The sequence below is a fragment of the Microcaecilia unicolor genome, chromosome 11 (genome assembly GCF_901765095.1).
Source record: "Microcaecilia unicolor chromosome 11, aMicUni1.1, whole genome shotgun sequence".
Classification (NCBI taxonomy): Eukaryota; Metazoa; Chordata; class Amphibia; order Gymnophiona; family Siphonopidae; genus Microcaecilia; species Microcaecilia unicolor.
The window spans coordinates 14,989,641-15,010,029 of NC_044041.1; the positions used below are offsets into that span (position 1 = coordinate 14,989,641).

General features: G+C 44.8%; 1 protein-coding gene across 1 annotated transcript in view; it reads right to left on the reverse strand.

Annotated features, from left to right (window-relative positions):
* Positions 1–5,408: 5,408 nt before the first annotated feature.
* TBC1D10A (TBC1 domain family member 10A) overlaps positions 5,409–20,389 on the reverse strand; it is an 87,172-nt gene continuing 72,191 nt past the window's right edge. The window contains exons 8-10 of the mRNA XM_030217985.1: positions 16,488–16,677; positions 8,698–8,852; positions 5,409–6,244 (exon numbers count right to left, since the gene is read on the reverse strand). Of these exons, the coding sequence (XP_030073845.1) occupies positions 5,690–6,244; positions 8,698–8,852; positions 16,488–16,677 (900 nt within the window). The 3' untranslated portion in view covers positions 5,409–5,689. The remainder of the gene's footprint in view (positions 6,245–8,697; positions 8,853–16,487; positions 16,678–20,389) is intronic.

The window sequence follows — 20,389 nt, forward strand, 5'->3', positions numbered from 1 at the left end:
AGCCAGACCGAACGGCAGAGCACAAAACTGAAAGTGATGTCCTAGAACCGCAAAGCGAAGAAACCGGTGATGCGCCTTCCGAATGGGAATATGCAGATAAGCTTCCGTCAGATCCAGAGAAGTGAGAAATTCTCCCGACTGAACCGCTACTATGACCGACCGCAACGTTTCCATGCGAAACGAGGGAACCTTCAACGCCCCGTTGACTCGTTTTAGATCTAAAATAGGCCGGAAGGAATCCTCCTTTTTGGGAACCACAAAATAAATCGAATAACAACCGGTCCCTCTCTCTGCAACCGGCACCGGAACTACAGCCCCTAAATCTATCAACCGCTGGAGAGTCTGCCGAATTGCCCTGGCCTTGAGCCGAGAGCGGCATGGGGAGGCCACAAAGAAATCTGGCAGAAACTCTTCGAACTCCAAGGCGTACCCGTCTCGCACCACTTCGAGGACCCACTGGTCTGTCGTGATATGGGCCCACCTCTGATAAAACTGACTCAACCGAGCACCTACTCGCACCAGAGGCTGGACCCGCAAACCTTCATTGCGAAGCACGACCGGAGGACAGAGCTCCCCCCGAGACCTCACGTCCTCCTCGACGACCCCCACGAAAGGGCTGAGTACGCTGAAAATATCTGCCTCTAAACGGCGCACTAAACCTACCTGGCCTATAGCGCCGGGCATCCTTCAAACGAGCACGCCCTGACATACCGCGACCCCCTCCTCTAGGTCGCAATTCCGGCAACCGCGGAATCTTAGCCTCCCCAAGACCACGCACCAATTTATCCAACTCTTCTCCAAAAAGCATGGACCCTTTAAAGGGAAGCGAACACAACTTGGATTTAGAAGCCGCATCCGCAGTCCATCCACGAAGCCACAGGGCCCGACGAGCTCCAACCACCAAAGCCATATTCTTCGCCGAAGCCCTCAACAAATCATAACTAGCATCTGCCAGAAAGGAAGATCCCATCTCCAACTTGGCTAACTCCTGCACCACGGCAGCCCTGTCCAGCGCGGGACCATCCAGAAGCTTTTCAGCCCAACGGAAACACGCCCGAGCCACTAGACCTCCACATAGAGCGGCTTGCAGAGACAAGGCCGAGAGATCAAAACTGCGCCGAACAAACGACTCCAACTTCCTATCCTGCGGGTCTCTGAGAGCAGTCCCCCCATCAACCGGGATGGCAGTAGCTTTGGTGACCGCCGTCACCACCGCATCCACTGTAGGAGATTTAAAAGAATCCCTATCCTCTTGGGGAATAGGATAAAGCCTCGCCATTGCTTTAACCACCCGACAGGCTGAATCTGGAGAGGACCACTCCTGTAAGATCATATCCCTCAGATCCTGATTCATAGGGAAAGAACGAGAAGCCTTACGAATACCCTTAACCAAAGGGTCTATCTGCTTAACCTCCGCTACTACCGGCTCAGGAGCCTCAAACCTAAGCGTAGACATCACTTGATCAATGAGCTCCGGAAGCTCATCCCTAGGAAAAATCCTTACCACCGAGGAATCCTCCCCTGGGAAGAACCCCTCCTCTTCAGGATCAACGTCTAAAGGGAACTCATCACCCAATCCACTACCCTCATCCTCCGAGGGAGGGAAAGACAAAAAATCAGGGTCCTCCACATAGTCTAGCCGTGGGCGCTTGCCCCCCAAAGGAGCTGCCCCCTTCTGTACCTCCGGCTGAGAAGCACCTGCCTGCCAGGCCTGAAACATCGACCAGACAAACTCCGGTGGGAAACCCATAGCCCCCGAAGGCCCTGGAGAGCACCCAACATTCTGACCCGGGCCCTCCACCACCTGCTGGGCCGGGATCGCCATCGGAGCCGAATCCAAGATGGCGGCGGTTCCCGCCAAAATCGGGACCGCCGTCACCGCACCAGAACCTGAATCAGACCCCGGGAGGCCCTTACTGCTGCCCGAAACCTCAGCAGACAAAACCGGAGGAGAAGAGAGAGAGTGCTTAGGCTCACCGCAAAACTTGCACGGAGCTCCGGGCGTTTCAATCCCCCGACGCGCGCAGGAACGGCAACGAGCCGCTTTTCCCGCCGACATCGCTAAATTTAAAGCGGTACACACACAAACCGCCAAAATCGCCCCAGCTCTACTCCCTTCCTCAAAACCACACTAAAACCCTTGCCAGCCCCCAAAAAGAGAAACAACAAAATGTTCTGATGCAGGACAGCACTGTCTGCTGCTTACTTTCCTTTTTCTCTTTTTTTTTTTTTTCTTCCACACACACAGCAAACAGCCCAGTTGCTATCTACTGACAAGGGCTAAGGCTCTCAAGGTTCCTGTAGCACAGGAGCCGAGGCACCAGGCTGCCTTTACACAAGGTACAGCAGGGGCAAAACCCGGACACGGGTGCAAACCCCTAGGGGAACAGGGAGCCCCACCGGACCCGCTTCCCCGAAGCACAAATTCTAAGTACAGGGTATAAAAATCAGAATCTCTAATCCTACCAGACCAGACTGACTGCTCAGGCTGCACGTTCTACCCTCTGCTGGAGACTGAGATTTACTGGCTGCTTGGGGGTTGGCTGCTGGCTTATACTTGGTTCAGTTTTTGTGTTCTCAGTCTCCCTCTGCTGGTAGGCGTGCATAACCCAAGCGTCTTGACCAGTCTGGAGGGTCGCTGAGGAAAAGCGGTTTACAAGTCAAAACTTTTAGAAGGAAAAGCAACACCTTTCGTTAATAGGACAGGAGAAACGGTACCAAGTACAACCCAAGAACCTTTTTGATGCTGCTTTTAACTCCTAACCCTTATTCACTTGTTCAGTATCATCCTCACTTTAATATTCCCTTATCTCTTGTTTGTCCTGTTTGTCTGTCCTAATTAGATTGTAAGCTCTGTTGAGCAGGGACTGTCTCTTCACGTTCAAGTGTACAGCGCTGCGTACGTCTAGTAGCGCTATAGAAATGATAAGTAGTAGTACTAGTTCCGAAATAAAGGAGAAAGACCCAAGTTTTACTTAACCCAATTTTATTGACTCTGTACAAAATAACTCGTTTTTACAAAGAAAAATATCCTCTTGACTGCGATTGTTTGACAGAGGGCAAGTAGCCACAACTTGTCCCAAATAACAAATGGGACCCATTTTCCAGCCTTGGTTCAGAATGTCAGAACTAGCCACCCGTAAAGTAACAGACAAAACAGAAGCATTGCATTAAATGTCCTTACCTAACATTTCACAGTCAACTGCAAAAGGGACTTTAAAACAAACCCTGATGTCAGCTTTTCTGTTCTTCTAGATGCTCCTCTCTCTCTCTCTCTCAATGTGAGCACAAATGCAATATCTGGATCTAAGCAGAGCTCTGACAGCCTCTTCCTTGTGAATCTCCTGCAGTGTCAGAAACAGGAGGGCAAAATGAGGGAGACAGTGTCCTGGGGGTCCCAGAGACAAGGTGACAATGTGAACAGAGAACAGCCACTGCTCGCTTAGCCCCTCAGCACCTTACACCAACAAGGTGTGTGGGGGGTTTGGGTGGGAGAGAAAAACAGGCATAGATTGCAACAGTTAGCAAGGCAGATTTTCCCGCCTTTTTTTTTTTTGTAACTGCTAGGTATCGGACTTCACAGCAACTCCTGTCCCCTCTCATTTACAAAACAGACTATCAGAAATCTAAAAGCAAACGGGTCTGCTTAATTGTTCTAAATAATGGCAAGCTTTGTTTTGGCTATTGCTAACAACAAAGAAATAAATAAGATCCCTCTGTAGATAAATTTAATATTACATATTCATATACTGTTTAATATCTTGAACTCCTGCATCCAAGAAAGGAAGACCTAGAATGTGTTGTGCCAGGGTCCCCCAAAACTCCTACACCACACATAGGAGTATTTGGAAGCGATGCCAACTTTGGTCCTAGCATAACCCACTGGAGAGCAGGACGACGACGTATAGAATGCTGTATAATGTGGGAATGACCTATAATTTGTAAATAAAGTTACCATACAATGAATACGACACAGAAAAGGGTGCAAACATGTCACCAAAGTTTCAGTTTGCAGTACACTTAACGGTATTATGCTGGTGGCATATGCTCATTCTCTTCTAGATTTACGTGAAGTGCCCAGCCGTATTTTTACGCTTACAAGCATCCACGAAAAAGTGTGCAACTGTCTTGCCTTCCAATAATTAGTGAAGGACATGGAATTCTTATTTTGGCATTATCTGGCACCTTAAGGCAGGGTACCGTGCACAAAATTACAAATATAATGGTAAAGACACCAGGTAAGTACAATGAATGACAAAATCTGGAATTCTTGCCCAGTGATGGGCTTTATGGTGACGTAGAAACCTATCCATTGTAAACTGGACAAAGACCTTCAACCCGTTTCACACAGGCCAACAAGCAGCAACCCTGAACTGAAAGCCATCCATAACCCACAAATGGTCAAATATTGACAAAAGGCCAGGAAAGACCTCGAATGTTGTGGTTATACTGAATCAATTTGTTGCCATTTTGTTCCTTGGCTTGTGGGTACTCCTCTTCCATCTCCGAGTAATGAACCTTCCAGAGGCTAATTATAAAAAAATGTGCTGAGGTGGAAGAGGCAAGTAGAGCATTGACCAACTCATGGAAGATGGCATCAGCAAAATGTGCGTCACAGTGAACAGACTGGTCCCCTTCAAAACACCTGTTGTGTATTTAAGAACTTAGTAACGCTACTTAACTGAAGGATTAAGGAAAGGTTTCCTGAAGAATCTTAGATCCTTGTCCTATTATTGCTTGATTAAATCATCCAAAATCCGCCAGGACTCCTCGCAGTTTTCTGTAGTGTGCATTTAACCAGCTCATACAGCTGAACCTGTTGCTGATGTGAAGACAGGATTTTCCCACTGGACAAGCATGAAGGAAATGGAGCAAAAAGCTCTGAAGTTCTCCACACCAGTTTTATGACTGCATTTCAATTGTCTTCTTTATCATTTGCCGGATCCACTTACTCAAGGATCATTCTGCCCTATATCTGGCTCTCCCTGAGAATAATTTTATGACCAAACCCCCTCCCAAGAATCCCTGGATAATCCAGCAATGCACAGCTCTACCAGTTTTCTTCTGGCAGGCCAGTGGGGGTGGAAGGGACAGCGTGGGGGATGACTACCCAGGAACATCTGGAACGTTATATGGATCTGTTTACACAGTTGCCCAGGAACATTTGGAAGAAGTGACTGTCAGCACTCGGGAATGTTTTGCTTCATGTCCAACCCACAGTACTGCCTCCTCAACTATATGAACAGGAAAAACACTCATAAAATCATTTGCTTTTTAGAATACTGAACTCCCAATTTGGACTCACTTACCAAATAACGGCAGAGTCCAAATCTTAAAAAACTTAATTTCCTTCTAATTGGCCATGAACTGATTCTCTTCAGTTGTAAGTGTAAACTTTTTTTGTTGGGTTGGGGGGGGGGGGGCAGGAAAGAAGACAAAAGGGAATAGTCACATTCCCTGTTAATCAGCAAATCCAGAGTCTCAGGCATCAAGGGAACTGATTTCCTGGAAGAGCCTCTCAACTTCATGTCCCTACAAAGCACTCCCTTGTCTTGGCCTTTCGTACTGCTGCAGAAGTCAATCTATAGCAACGGTTTCCAAACTGGAAAACTGAAAGGGATGTCTGTGCCAGGGGAATTGAGGAACGGAGGACGGTCAAGAGAGACAAGGATGGAAACGTAGAATTCAGTTACAAGTATGTATCTTCACTCTCTCGGGAGCACAAGCTCTCATTTGACTGATGTTGCTGCTTTAGAGACAATCCTTGGGAGGGATCTTTAACTAGGGGCTGTTCTGTGTCTTTAGTGAGTGGCTGTTTCTCAGAATCCTGCAGGGGTACATGAAACTGGGCGCCACTCTTGTCAGAAGGGCTGGTAGCGGCATTCTTCTTTCCTTTGCTCTGTTTTTTCTCCAGTTTCGCCTTCTCTCGCAGCTCTTTTTCTTTATCTTGTTGTTCTTTCATCTGCTGCTTCTCTGCTTGCTTCTGCTCTTTGGTTTTCTTTCCTGTTGCAGGGATGTTGGTGTTAGGTGGCAGAATGATCGAGGGTGAGTACTGCAAGGCCTTCTGTGGTCTTCTGTGGCTGTGTGCTTCTTGTGAGTGTTGATCAGCATCACTGATGGCTTTAGCACCATGCATTCTAGGAGGGGATTTGCACTGTAACTCCCCGTGCTCCTCTTTCCATTTCTTCAGCTGAATTAGGTGCTCACGCTCTATTTCACGCTCCGAGATGGTCAGCTCAATAATCTAAGAGGGTGACAGGATGGAGATAAGGGTCACTTTCCACATTCCAAAGCTCCCATAAAACAGTTTACAGTTTATTCAGGATTTGATACTCCATCGTTTGAAAATACTATCTGTTATAGTGTTTACAACAGGAAAATAGCCACGAGGAAGGGATGAGCCCAAAATTCCAGCATTGGATGCTTGGCTGGCAGGGATGCTGAAGCTCCGCTAGCTAGAGAGATCTGACGCCTGAGCTTCAGCCTTTGCTGCCTCAGCAGAAGTTGGCAGGGTGCTCCAGCCACCAATGCCAGCACTTCCGCACATGCTCAGTTCATGCAATCAACTGAGCATGCGTGGAAGTGTCCGGAGTCAAAGGTTGGAGCACCCTGACGGCTTTCTCGCTGTTTAGGCAGCAGGGGTGAGGCTCTGATAGAGAATCTCTTTGATAGGCAGGGCTTGAGCATTCTCACCAGCAAAGGTATGATTTGGTGGGATGGGGTGGGGGTGGGCGCGGGCAGAAGAGCTGAGGGGAAATACTTGGCCCCCCAGTCCACCCCAGGCTCCCCTAAAAATCGAGTTCTGGCTACTCCCCCGGTTTACAATATTAAAATATCAACACACAAAAGATAAGGAACAAAATACTGCCTCGTATAGCAGAGTAGCAGCTACTGTGTACTTCACATCCTTGTAACACTAGCATAACTCAATACTAGCACCCTTATATTTACACGCCTGCAGTTATATGAGCCATAGATCTGGCGTACCTGCACTTATGTAAATGAAGTAAGTATTCCCAGTGGCAGCCCACGCTGCCATGAAACCTACATGGTGCATAAGTAATTCAAGGTCTGACACAATGAATCGCTTTTCGCCCGTTCTCTTTCAAACCTCCTGAACCTGGCTTCTACAACAGAAAAACTGTCCTCTTAACTCGAGCGGATTAGAGTAAACAGCCCAGGGTTGCAACATTCACAGGTTCCTTTACTTCATGTTATCTGTAATTAAAGTTTTACACTTTTTTCATTAGCTAGCATGAAATATGTGCATTAAAGTGCCTGCATACTTTGAATCTATTATTTGTGAAAGTGGGTGGGCTTGTGGGGGAGGGGTGGCTGTTAAATAGCACATATACTTGTGGAAAGCCCCATTTTATGCAGTTTCTCTCTCCAGGCCTAAATGCATCCCCAAAAAATCACTTTTTAAAATCTGGGCTAAAAAATATACCTACAGAGAAGCCCACATGCACTTGGAACTGGACAAGTGTGTGGCAATTATAACAGAGGTCAACTAACCTGAAAGAGTATCCTTCAAAGGCAGTGGTTCTCAACTCAGGGCATGCCCAGCCACTTGGGTTTTTAGTATCCTGCAATGAATATGCACAAGACAGATTTCCATACGAAGGAGGGAGGCAGTGTATGCAAATCTCTCCTTCATATTCATTGTGGATATCTGGAAGACCCGAATGGGTTGAGAACTCTGCTCTAAGGGACACAGTTAACAACGTGGGCTGGTAACTTGTGCTATTTTAGCACAGGTTCAATTTTACGCAGTGAGACCTAGTTACTAATCACTGGAGTTAAACAACTTGTAACGGTAGCCCATGTTGACAATTCCGCCCCCCTCCCCCCCAATCAACAAAATGATTTTCTATCTTGTAAGTCAATGGAATATGGTATATACAGCTGTAAATATCTGTAATGCTATAAAGCAGCAGTGTCACCCCCTCCCCTGTTATAAATATAAAACACTGGGAAAAAGTGAAAACCAGCAACCCCATAAACAATAGATCATGGCCACTCCCACCTCCTCTGTTCCGGTGGTATGTTACTGAACAGCAATGTCTTGCTGGACTACCACATACATAGCCAGTGGCATTTTTTGCATCTTCCTGCTTGAACACCTTTATGTTTAAACTTTATTAACCTCACACTGTGGTACAAAAGATTGCATTCTCAATACCAGTATTAGATGTGATCAACCACAAAGCCAATAAACTTCATACAATGATATCAAACATTGTCTGATTGCCCAGTACTCTCCCCCCCCCCCCCCCCAATCTGTTCAACTTACTTCTAACTCGTACCTAATTATAACCCCCACCCCCAACACCCGCTTTCCCCACGAATCTCCTTTTTTATCCATTATAACATAAGGTTGCTTGTACACCTTTAAATGAATGGGTGGAGCAGGACATTACTGCTTTCTAAAGAGCTGCCGGTTGGTACTGATTTGCTGAAACAGAGGAGGCATCTTTTTGTCACAGTGCATAGTCAACCCTAGGTCTGGCATCTTCCCTAAACTTTTTTTTTGGACGCCTTAAAGGTAAACCCTTCCCTTCCCCACTACTGATGCATATCTACAGTTGTCTTACCTGTACAGATATAACATCCCCCCTCCCCCTCCACACACACACAAATTCCCTTCAAAATCCTCTTCACTAGAACAAGGTTAAGCGAGACCTGGATTCTCCTTACCTCTTGTACCAAAAAGTTTTCCTGCAAATACTTTGCGTCAATGGCCTTTAATTTTTCCATGGTCTCATACTGTCCTTGACAAGATTTCAGCTTATCTGACGAGCCAAGTGTATACTTCAATAATACCAGACCAACCCGAAAGATGATCTTAACTCCTGCAGAAGAGAACAGTAGGTGTTGGAGAAGCTCACGGTACCACAGCTAGTTATGGAATCTACTTCCTAGATTAATAACGCTGTGCCAGTCATTTGGTGCTGGGGGTTTTGGCCTTTAATCTCCTCTTCAAAAGATCATGCTGAGCAACCTAAGAACCTCAGCAAGTCAATACTTACATTATAAATGCCATCTGCAACTACATGTCTCCCCCTGCACCGTGCAGTCATCAGTAATGACTACAGAACTCCAGCGTCCTACACTATAATCAAATTAGAGCTAGTTCTCGCTGCAGTAAGAATTTGTAACACTTGTTTCAGCAGGTTAAATCTGGAAATGGGGGGAAAAAAAAAAATCTTACCAAGGCTGATAAATCTATATTGCTGGCATACAAGTAAGTTCGCTAAATCTGTAGCTGCTTCAGGAAGGGTGCTGAAAGTAATCCAAGAATTTCATAAAGAACCCAAGCTCAAGTCGTAAATTGCATAAAGATGGCGCAGAGGGATTTGGGACCCTCTAATTTTTTTAAGCTAAGTACTACTTGCTTAGATTATATATATATATATATATATATATATATATATATATAAATCTTTGGAGTTGCTAGCACGGACTGTTGTGGCTAGGGGGTTGTTAATGCAGTCTTCAATATATACATGAGTCTGATTCAGTCTTAGATAGTTTGGTGTCCCTCACTAGGTGATTATTAAGGTGGTAAGGGTTTTTTTTTTTTTTTAATTAAAAAAAAAAAATCGATTTTCTCACTGTGAGTTTTTGCAATTGATTGGTTTTTCTCCCTTTCCCCTTTATGGAACCAACGATATGAACGGACTCCTATATCAATAGGGGCTTTTTGATACACTGGTTATTTCCCCTTTTCTGGAGATTTGAGATTCCGATTTGTTTAATAATAATATATCAGATGAGAGACACCCGCAAACTAATAAGTTCAAACTTTCTAGGTAGATACAAGTAAGTTCCACATTATCAAGAAGAAATACGCTGACGGTAGACCTCATATTTTCATCTGTGAAGGGACAGATCTGACAGTGTCAGCAAATACCAGCAAATACGTTCACTTTATCTACTTTGGCCTCTTTTGGACTAACAGACAAAAGATGTACCGATCTGGAGAAACCAGACAACCAAAAAAGAACCAGGAACAAGTATGGTAAATAAACAAGAATTTATTTAAACGTTAGCGATACTTGATATGGCCATGTTTCGGCAGATGCCTGCATCAGGGGTATATAGTCAGAATGATGCCATGTGTTGCAGCAGAAATCAGATGTGCTTGTGCTCCGAGGTCTCCCAACAAGCTTCAATTTGATCAGTATAAAAAAATTAAGCATCAGGCACATCTCATTTGTGGTCTGTGGATTTCTACTGCAACACATGGCATTATTTTGACTCAGTTAAGTCCATGCATGTCTGCCGAAACATGGCCTCATTTGGTATCGTTGACTTTTTAATAAATTTGTTGGTTCCTGGTTTCTTTTTTGGTTGTCCTACTTTCTCCACATCTGGATACCTTTTGTCTACTGAAACATCTTCACCTATACTGTCATGCCACTTAGCAGTTACTGGCAGAACCTTGGGATCCCTTACTGTACTGTAAGGAACTATTTACATGATCTTATGCCCTCTGATGTGTGTTATAGTTAACAGTTGGTTTAGAATTAAAGATCAAGTTTAATCAAGTCTGACTTTCCAATTGCTTAAAAGTTCTAGCAATTCGTTTTTACTAAAATGTGCTTTTTTTCTGATAAACCATTCTGATGCTGTTGTAGTCATAATACACATATGCTTTAGATTTTTGAAATTTAAGATTTCAGAGATTGACTGGAAAACTGAAGTCAGAATTTGAGAAGGGAAGAGGCTGCTGTCTGTTCCCCTTTCTGTTAAAGAAAATTCACCAGATGTAGCACTGAACTAACGTGAGAATCATTCATAACAAATCATGCCAACGTACTGGGTGTCAGTGGTACAATATTAGGTGTACGGCACCAGTACACGTACCACTAGGGACATAAGCTACATCCCCTCCCCCAAGAATTTGGTCAATTTTTGAGCAAGGGAAAAGTTAAGCGATTTCTTTAAGGTCACAGATCACAAAGCACAGTGCAACAACCCTGTTCCAATGACAGGTGCTCCTGGCAACAGATGTCATATCAATAGAATCGAAAGCTCCGGGTTGGTACTTCGCTGGTGGTCAGTAATCTTAAAGACAAGTTTGAAGATATAACGAACCACCGTACCCTGAAGCAGGTCTTTCGAAACGACGGCCATCGTAGGTCGGGGTTCGATAAGTCTAACAGATATCAATAGAATCCTCACATCTTTCCACTCATCACAAGTCAACCAATAGCTTTTACTCTGAACTAATGCGGGAAAAATTACGTAAAGGAGGATCTTATTAGGACACAGAAGAAAAGCCTCAGAACCAGCTAGTCATTTTGCAGCAATAGGACTCCTTGTTGCACCTCCGTAAGCATATATGTGGAATCCTTTCCATTTTAAAACATATGGGAGTTGAAGTCAGTCTAATCACACACATACAGAATCCCTGGGAATTGAAGCTAGGAGACGTGGCCCCTTCACTACAGTGACTACACCACAGGGAGGAAGAGTCACCAATGGCACTGCACTAGTTCGCCACTAGTGACAATATAACAATCGCAAGTCAACTCGCACAATGATTACATTAATGGTGATACGCAAATGCCATTTGATTACTTTTCATAAGTCTGGATTGCGTATGACATTTGGAAGCTTCAAAGGGGGGAAACCAAGCAGCGCACCCTCGAGTTATATATCATTATATTTATTCGATCTTTTAGTGAACGCAACAGCCTCTGTTATGGATTCTCAACTGTTTATCCTTGTGTTAAGTAGGGGGTATTTGGGGAAGTGTTTAGTCATTGTTGGGTGACTTATTAGCCTTCATACCATATTTGGGATTGTTGTTTTTCTTATTGTCTTTGTATAGTCATTTCTCTTTACTTAATAAAAATTATTTGAAAAGACGATCACCTAACACAGAGCCGGCAGGAGCGGAATGGAGGAGTTTCACACAGTAGAGATTATTGGCATGTGTCCTGCAATCACACTACAGCTGAGCAGCAGAACTGAACTACTCGTTGGTTCCCTCCTGCCTGCACCAATACCTTGTGGCAAGACCTCTCTCTCCACCCCCCCCCCCCCCCCCCCAACATCAGCATTTCTCCATATCCACCTTTCAACATCAACATATGGTATTTACACAGCAGGACTGCAAGGGAACTCTCACGGGCTCTGTCAATTGTAGCTGCAGGCAGCCAGGCCTAGCAGGCTCATCTGAAGCAAACAGTCGTTTTCCTTATTGTACCTTTAGTTACTTTTACCAATCTGGGGTAGAGCCCAACCAAAACCAGAATCCACTACTGGAATTGGCTGCTCATCTTCAGCCAAAACAGAAGACAAACTGACCCTGCTTCCCCCCCCCCCCCCCCCAAAGACCAAAAGAGCCTCCCTCCCGAACCCAACCCTGGGCCTACTGTGTTGGTGGATAGAGGGCACAGGAGCTATCTCAACTCACTCCTGCATATGACCAGCTCCTGTTTCAAAACTGCATTCTATTTTGTCGCCATCAATTCCAGAAGTGGAGAACCCCATCAGTCCACTATTCGCTGAAAGCCCTGGCTGTAGTTCTCATTCTCCCGGGTCCAAGGAGTGCCTGTTGAGGAAGTTCACCTCCACATTCAAGGAGAAATGCTATCAAGCTGGGTCTGGGCTCTAGCAACCCTCAGCCAGGGTGAATTATAAGGGGTCCTGGAATGCCAGAGAAAATAGGCCGTCAAACCACAATGAAAACAAAAGTAGAAGAGCTCAGAGCGCAGTTCCGGGGGGAGGGCATTTCAGAGGGAAGGGGCAAATAAAATAACAATTGAACTGGCCAAGTAGGACAACCCCATTTCCACCTGGTGTTGTGGCACCCATCTTGTGTTGCAGACAGCTGTTGCCACGTCAGGAATTCTCTTGCCACAAACGAGCTGCACACTGTCATTTGAAAGCCCAAAAAGGCCACGTCAAAGCTTGTTTCAGCGAGCCTAGTTTCCTTCTCTGTAACACTTTTAAAACAATGCCCCCCCTTCCACCGGCACTGCCGTAACCAAGTAGTCCACCATAAGACGCTGCAATTTTCTTTCCCTCCAGAACCAACAGGTAGAGGTCAGCCTTGGCTCTTCCCATGTCTGGCGAGACTCATTCTGCTGTAATCAGGTCCTGAATGTCAGGATGCATTGGGAAGGCCTTAGGACCTTAAGCCCCCTCATGATCGAAGATGGAACGCCAGAAGGCTCAATGGAAAACACCCTCAGTGCTTCAGAAATAAGAATGCTGAGCTCCTCTTTATGAAACAACCTCAGTACTTCGGGTCATCCCCCTCCTCAGGAAGAAGCTCTCTCTCCCTCCTCTAATGGCTCCTTCAACGATGGCTCCTCTGAATAGACCGAGGCCGTATCAGATAAGGGAGAAGCAGAGCGCCTCATCTGCCCACTCCTGAAGGTCAAAATGAGATCTCTTAGGAGCGGGGTGAGAAACTGAAGCACCTAGCAGCAACTCTGTCTCTGCTTCAGTCAACAGACCTGGTGTAAGAGCAAAATTGCTGAGAAAACAAAGATCCCAAGGCAGCTGAATGCTCCATAGGAACCGGAGGTTGTAAAACGGCAGCTGTGCTCTGTGTGTGATCAGAGACCGTTTCTCACTGCCAGTCATTCCTGACAATATGGCACCTGTTCCCAAGCTCTCCTGCAGCAAACTGCACACGAGCCCGAAGTCTCTGGCATATTAGGAGGCTGTGCCAAATCCAAAGATTTGCTGCCGCCGTCCCACAGGATTCCCAGTTTGCACACACTTCAACGCCGGCAAGTCCCACAGCATAAAAATTACACGACTCCCACAGAGGCAGATACCATTCATTCCGACTGGCACAAGCGCAGCACAATGGAGTCCGAAGCGGTAAGTCAGGATCCCTCCCCTGCACAAAGTAGAACTCGCAGCCCTCCAAGCGGTGCTGAGTGAAACTTTAGTCGCTCCTCGGTCGGCCTCTATACTGGGATGACTGTAGACACATCATCTCTACTGTATGTAGCTCCTCTACTCCCTTCATATTGGTTTCTCTTGGGCATAACTGTATGCAAATCTTTCATGCATATTCATTGTGGATATCCTGAAAACCCGACTGGCAAGGGGTACTACTCCAGGACCGGACTTGGGAAACGCTGGGTTAGACAGTTCTTCCCTTCATGTTTTTCACAATGGTGTTCCCCAAGGGTCATCTTCGTCCCCAATTCAGTATGTCTATGCTGACAATATTTTGTCGGTGGAGTGGATTTCTCCACAGGATGTCAAGTTAGCTCATACACAAAACTGTTTACAGAATGTTTGTCAGTGGTTGAGGAATCATAGAATGGTCCTCAATATGAAAAAAACCCCCAAAACTATGGTCTTTTGTGTCACGAGTAAGCAGGACAGACCTAGTATTACTGTACAGCTAAATGGGAAAATTGTCCCTGTTGTGGATGAGTTTAGTTAGATTATCAGTTGGACTTTTCTGGTCATATTAATAGATTAGTGAGTCAGGGGTTTATGACTAGGCAAACTACAAACAATACGAGGGTATGCTGATGACTATGCATTCTAAAGTTTGATGTATGCGTTATGCTAATACAATTTTGGTTAGGCTACCTCAATATTGTTTGAGGAAACTTCAGACCTTAAAAATGTGGCAATTTGTATTTTGGGTAGGCTGATATAACCTGGAGCACGTTATCCCGCTTTATATCCATTATAACTGATTACCGGTAAGCTCCAGACTACAATTTAAAATGTTGGTCCTTGCACATAAGACGTATTATGAGCAAGTACCATTGCCCTTGAGAGAATTAAAGTTTTATAACCCTGCCAGAGATTTTATTCGGAATCCTTGTGTTGGTTATTCCAGGGATTAAAGTGGCCCAGCTAAATAGTACACATCAACAGGCTTTTTCTGTAGTGGCTCCTGTCCTTTGAAATAAACTTCCTCCTAACGTTGAGGGCAGAAGGTTGTCCGAAGCGCTTTAAGAGACTTAACAGCTCATTTGATTTTCTGATTTTCTCTACAGTTAAGGGGGGGGGGGGGGGGTATTCTTTTTTTTTTTTTTAATTGTATATTTTTATTTGTCTGACATCACCGGCCCTGCCACCTTCCGAAAAAAAACCACTATCATCAAAACAACTCCCTTATAAACCAGAATTAGGGAGAAAAAATATTGTGGTCAAAAAAACGGAACATGGACAATGTTAATTATCAAAATTTTTGATAAGACCACCAATACCAAACATTCATGAAAGATGGAACTTGTGAAAAACGCAGTTTTTGATAATTAACATTGTCCATGTTCCGTTTTTTTGACCACAATATTTTTTCTCCCTAATTCTGGTTTATAGGGGAGTTTTTTTTTTGATGACTGTGGTTTTTTTTCGGAAGGTGGCAGGGCCGGTGAGGTCAGCCGATACAGTGGAGTCCTATACATAGGTTCCCTGGGCATCTGAGGCTATTTTTGATAACTATATTTGATTTTTTTGATCGGACACCATCCCAGCATGATCATGAACAAGGAGTGACAATAGTAGTTTCTATTTATATTTTGCACTCCTGGCATTTATATTTATATATTGATATTTTTATTTGTTACATTTGTATCCCACATATGTTGATATTAGATTGTAAGCTCTTTGAGCAGGGACTGTCTTTCTTCTATGTTTGTGCAGCGCTGCGTACGCCTTGTAGTGCTATAGAAGTGATAAATAGTAGTAGTTGATATGGCTGCTCGGGGTGTTGTGTGCTTTCCTGTTTATTGTAGTTCCTTTCCTTTTATCATATTTTATTGTAAACCAATTTGATATTGTATTATGTAAGGCAGTATATGAAATGTAATAAACTATAAACTATTAAGTGTTTGGGAGGCTGAAGTCCTGAATAAGTGAGATTGTTTTCTGGGTTGTCTGGGGTTGGTATTGTTTGATGTCTGTTGTATGGATCCGAATGAAAGTTACTTTGCTATTTAAATTGATGTTCTGTTCAGTTCTTTTTCTATTAATGTAAACCACTCTGATTGGTCTGACAAATAGGGTGGTATATCAAATATTTTAAGCTATTAAACTAGAGGCAGGTCGTGTCTGATTCATGTCTTTGACTGGGTGACAGAGTTGGATCAAGGGAGAATGCGTGATATGGTGTATTTAGATTTTAGCAAAGCCTTTGACAGGTCTACATAGATGACTAAAACTGAGTGACCTCTGTATGGGCCCTATTTCTATGCGGTCACAGGATGCAGTGAGTAAGTCTGAAATGCATTTTCTCAAAGGGTATGTTCTTTCCCCTTCCCCACCCCACCCACTGCAATAGGACTGAAATTAAGTATGTAGCATTTTAAATTTCATTTACTTAAAGGAAGCCTGCGGCAGACAGAGTGTCCAACAGATGGCAGCAGAGGCGATCTTTCCAAAAGGATTTTGCTGACACAGCTTTCATACCAGTGTTATTGAGATTAAAATGTGCTCAATGCATTCTCTCATGCTACCAATGCCAAGGAGAGTCATTAGGATCCATATACCTTCACAGAGAAACATGTCCCATACACGTAGCACTGAACTCCAGGGAAGGGTCCTGGAGAAGGCACACATAAACCACTCCGTCATGTAGAGGATGGGGTCAATCTTTTGCTTGCTCAGGTGCTTGTAGGCCACAGGAGAGACTCGGCGGAGAAGCGAGAAGAGGATCCTGCCATCCAGCTGAATTGCCTCCTATAGGAAAAGAACAAGAACCAGAGGTTACCAGGGACTACTGTGGTTACAATCAAAGTTTTTATTTTGTACCAGGAGCAATGGAGGGTTAAGTGACTTGCCCAGAGTCACAAGGAGCTGCAGTGGGAATTGAACTCAGTTCCCCAGGATCAAGGCCCACTGCAGTAACCGCTAGGCTACTCCTCCACTAGCAACATTCCATGTAGAAGCCTGCCCTCCTTGCAGATCAGCAACACAGCTGCGCAGGACGTCAGACTCGCAGAAACAGAACCCTGCGCAGCTGTGTTGCTGATCTGCAAGGAGGGCAGGCTTCTACATGGAATGTTGCTAGTGGAGGAATAGCAACATTCCATGTAGAATCTCAAATAGTAGCAACAGAATCTCAATAGTAGCAACATTCCATGTAGAATCTCCAATAGTAGCAACAGAATCTCAATAGTAGCAACATTCCATGTAGAATCGCCAATAGTAGCAACAGAATCTCAATAGTAGCAACATTCCATGTAGAATCTCCAATAGTAGCAACATTCCATGTAGAATCTCAAATAGGGAAAGGGAAATGGGACTTGATATACCGCCTTTCTGAGGTTTTTGCAACTACATTCAAAGCGGTTTACATATATTCAGGTACTTATTTTGTACCGGGGCAATGGAGGGTTTACTGACTTGCATAGAGTCACAAGGAGTTGCAGTGGGAATTGAACCCAGTTCCCCTGGTTCTGAGGCTGCAGGACTATTAGGCTACTCCTCTGCTGATGACATGGCAGCACTACAGCTACATAAATAACTCTTGCACTGTCAAAATGGAAGAATTGCTTCATGACCGATTGTTAAAAAAGGGCAGCTCCAGATTTCACAAGCTTCAGAGGAAGAGATTCTTTTACTCAGACTGCTGAAATTATGGAACATTTTACTAGTGGAAGTAGCCATGGCTACACCACAGTTCACTTGGTAAACAAAGTATGTGCTTAAAAAAAATTGTGGGAATGAGTCATCTAGGGAGAAGCATAAACTCAGTAATTAAGAGGATCACTATTTGAAACTGAGAAGGAATATTTTTATATCATTACGCATGCACTAGGTTCATTTGCTAGCTCACTATATAGAGAGTATGGTTAGGTGATGAAGATCGGGATTAGCTTGCTCTTCAGTAGTCCTGAAGTCTGACTATAAGTACAGAAAAACAGATTGCCTGGAACAGGGAGTGTCTGCAGCAAGTCTTGTACAAGCACAACGCAGGTATTAGAATATTAACAGGCCTAAAGCCACGGTACAGCGCTGCCCTGGAGAATCTATTGTCAAAAGCCTCAGAGTTCTTACTTTAAGCTGCTGCTGTTTAAAATTCAGTGTCATAAATTGTATTTCAAGAGGGAGATTGGAGTAATGCCATTTATGTAACCCCCCCCCCCCCCCATTTGAGATTTGTTTCCCATACAAATGGAATAGTTTTGTAACAACAATGGGAAAATGTTGATACAATCTGGCCATGGGCGTAGTTTGACTGTTTCATATGCAAATGAATATGCTAATATGGAGGAAAGAAGGAAGGGAGAAAGAGCTGGCTTTTTTGGGAATAACCATAATGAATATGTATGACATATACATTATGGTTATTCCCAAAAAAGCCAGCTCTCCCTTCCTTCTTCCTCCTTACCCAGCACTCCCTTTTCCTCTCTAGTAGTATTTCCCCACCCCCTTTCCCATACCATGCCAGTGTAGACCTTAGAAATGCATAAGCTCTATATGTAGATCCTTCAAGAGGTAGTGTGTCATGATTTAGGCTCTAAAACCCTTTCTGATAATTTGGTGCCACCTCAGTAAGGCCAACACACAATCTCTCCACTGCAAAACACTATACACAAACTTGTGCAAACACACACTCATAACCTTACCAAACCATAACAGCACTAATTCCAAGGACAGGACGAGCTACAACCTTATGCGTGGAAAGGCAGCGCTATAATTACACTTGGCTCTAAAACACCAGTACACAATCTAGTGAAACAAAACAAAAAGGGCTGCAAATACCACACGCCAGCAGAATACTGCATCTTGATCACACATGGAAAACACATGACAACAGATATGACACAAGGAACTAGAAATAAAAAAAATATAAAGGCAAAATACTGAACTGGAAAATTACCTCAAGAAGTAAGAGCAATACTAGAAAAATTGAAACTTACGTGCAAAATATCATAGATGCAAATTTCCAAAAGCTGACATATTCCAATTAATAAATTCTGAATAAAATACTTTTTCTACCTTTGTTGTCTGATCATTTAGTTTCTCTATTCGCTTTGGTCCCAGTGTCTTCTGTTTTATGCAGTGTTCTTTCCATTTGATATTTTTTCTCTCACCATGTCCACCGTCCTCCTGTGTCCTTATGCGTCCTGTCTACCATCTGTAGCCCTGTCCCTATCCTTCCTCCAGTTTCAGCATCTGCCATCAAAGTGTTCCGATCCAGTCTTTAAATTCAGCAGTTTTCCCGCCATCCATGTCCAGAATTTCTCCTCTCTCCCTTTCCCATCCATCCGTGTGCATCTCCTTCCTTTTGCTTCCAACATTTCTCCTCTCTTCCCTCCCCACCATTTGCACCTCCTGACTTCCCTCCCCTCCATCCATACCCAGCAACTCTCCATTCTCCCCTGCCCTCTCCTCCATCCACCCACATCCAGCAAATTTCCTCTCCCCTGTCCCCTCCATTCATCCACCCATGTCCAGCAATTCTCCTATCTCCCCTGCCCTCTCCTCCATTCACCCATATCCAGCAAAATTCCTCTCGTCCCTGCCCCAATTCATCCATCCATGTCGAGCTGTTGGCTCTGCTGCTCCTCTCTCTGCCCCTGGAGCAGAGGCAGGAGGTAGAATGGAGAGAGTGGGGAGGAAATGAGAGTGACGACACGGGACAGAAGAAAGAGAGAGATGAGTGGAAAGATGGGGAGAGAAGAATGGGGAAAAGGGGGGGGATACTGGATGGAAGGATGGGGAGGGCAAGAGAGACAGACACTGGATGGAAGGATGGGGAGGGAGAGCGAAGGATGCAGAGAGAAAGGGGGAAGAGACTGGAAGGATGTGGAGAGAGGGGACACGGAACAGAAAAGGGTGAAAGATAGACACTGGATAGAAGGAGAGGGGAGAGAGAGACACTGGATAGAAGAATCAGGAGAGAGGGTAGATGGGTGGAAGGATGGCAAGAGAAAGAGGGAAGACGCTGTATGGAAGGGTAGGGAGAGAAAAAGAGAGGAGACGCTGTATGGAAGGGTAGGGAGAGAAAAAGAGAGGAGACGCTGTATGGAAGGGTAGGGAGAGAAAAAGAGAGGAGACGCTGTATGGAAGGGTAGGGAGAGAAAAAGAGAGGAGACGCTGTATGGAAGGGTAGGGAGAGAAAAAGAGAGGAGACGCTGTATGGAAGGGTAGGGAGAGAAAAAGAGGGAAGACGCTGTATGGAAGGGTAGGGAGAGAAAAAGAGAGGAGACGCTGTATGGAAGGGTAGGGAGAGAAAAAGAGAGGAGACGCTGTATGGAAGGGTAGGGAGAGAAAAAGAGAGGAGACGCTGGATGGAAGGGTAGGGAGAAAAACAGAGGAGACGGTGTATGGAAGGATGCAGAAAGAGGGGAGACACAGGGGAGCTGCTGGAATGGGGGAGAGGACAGAGTATGAAATACAGGAGAATAAGAGGAAGGAGCATGGGGAGAACAAGGGTGAGGAA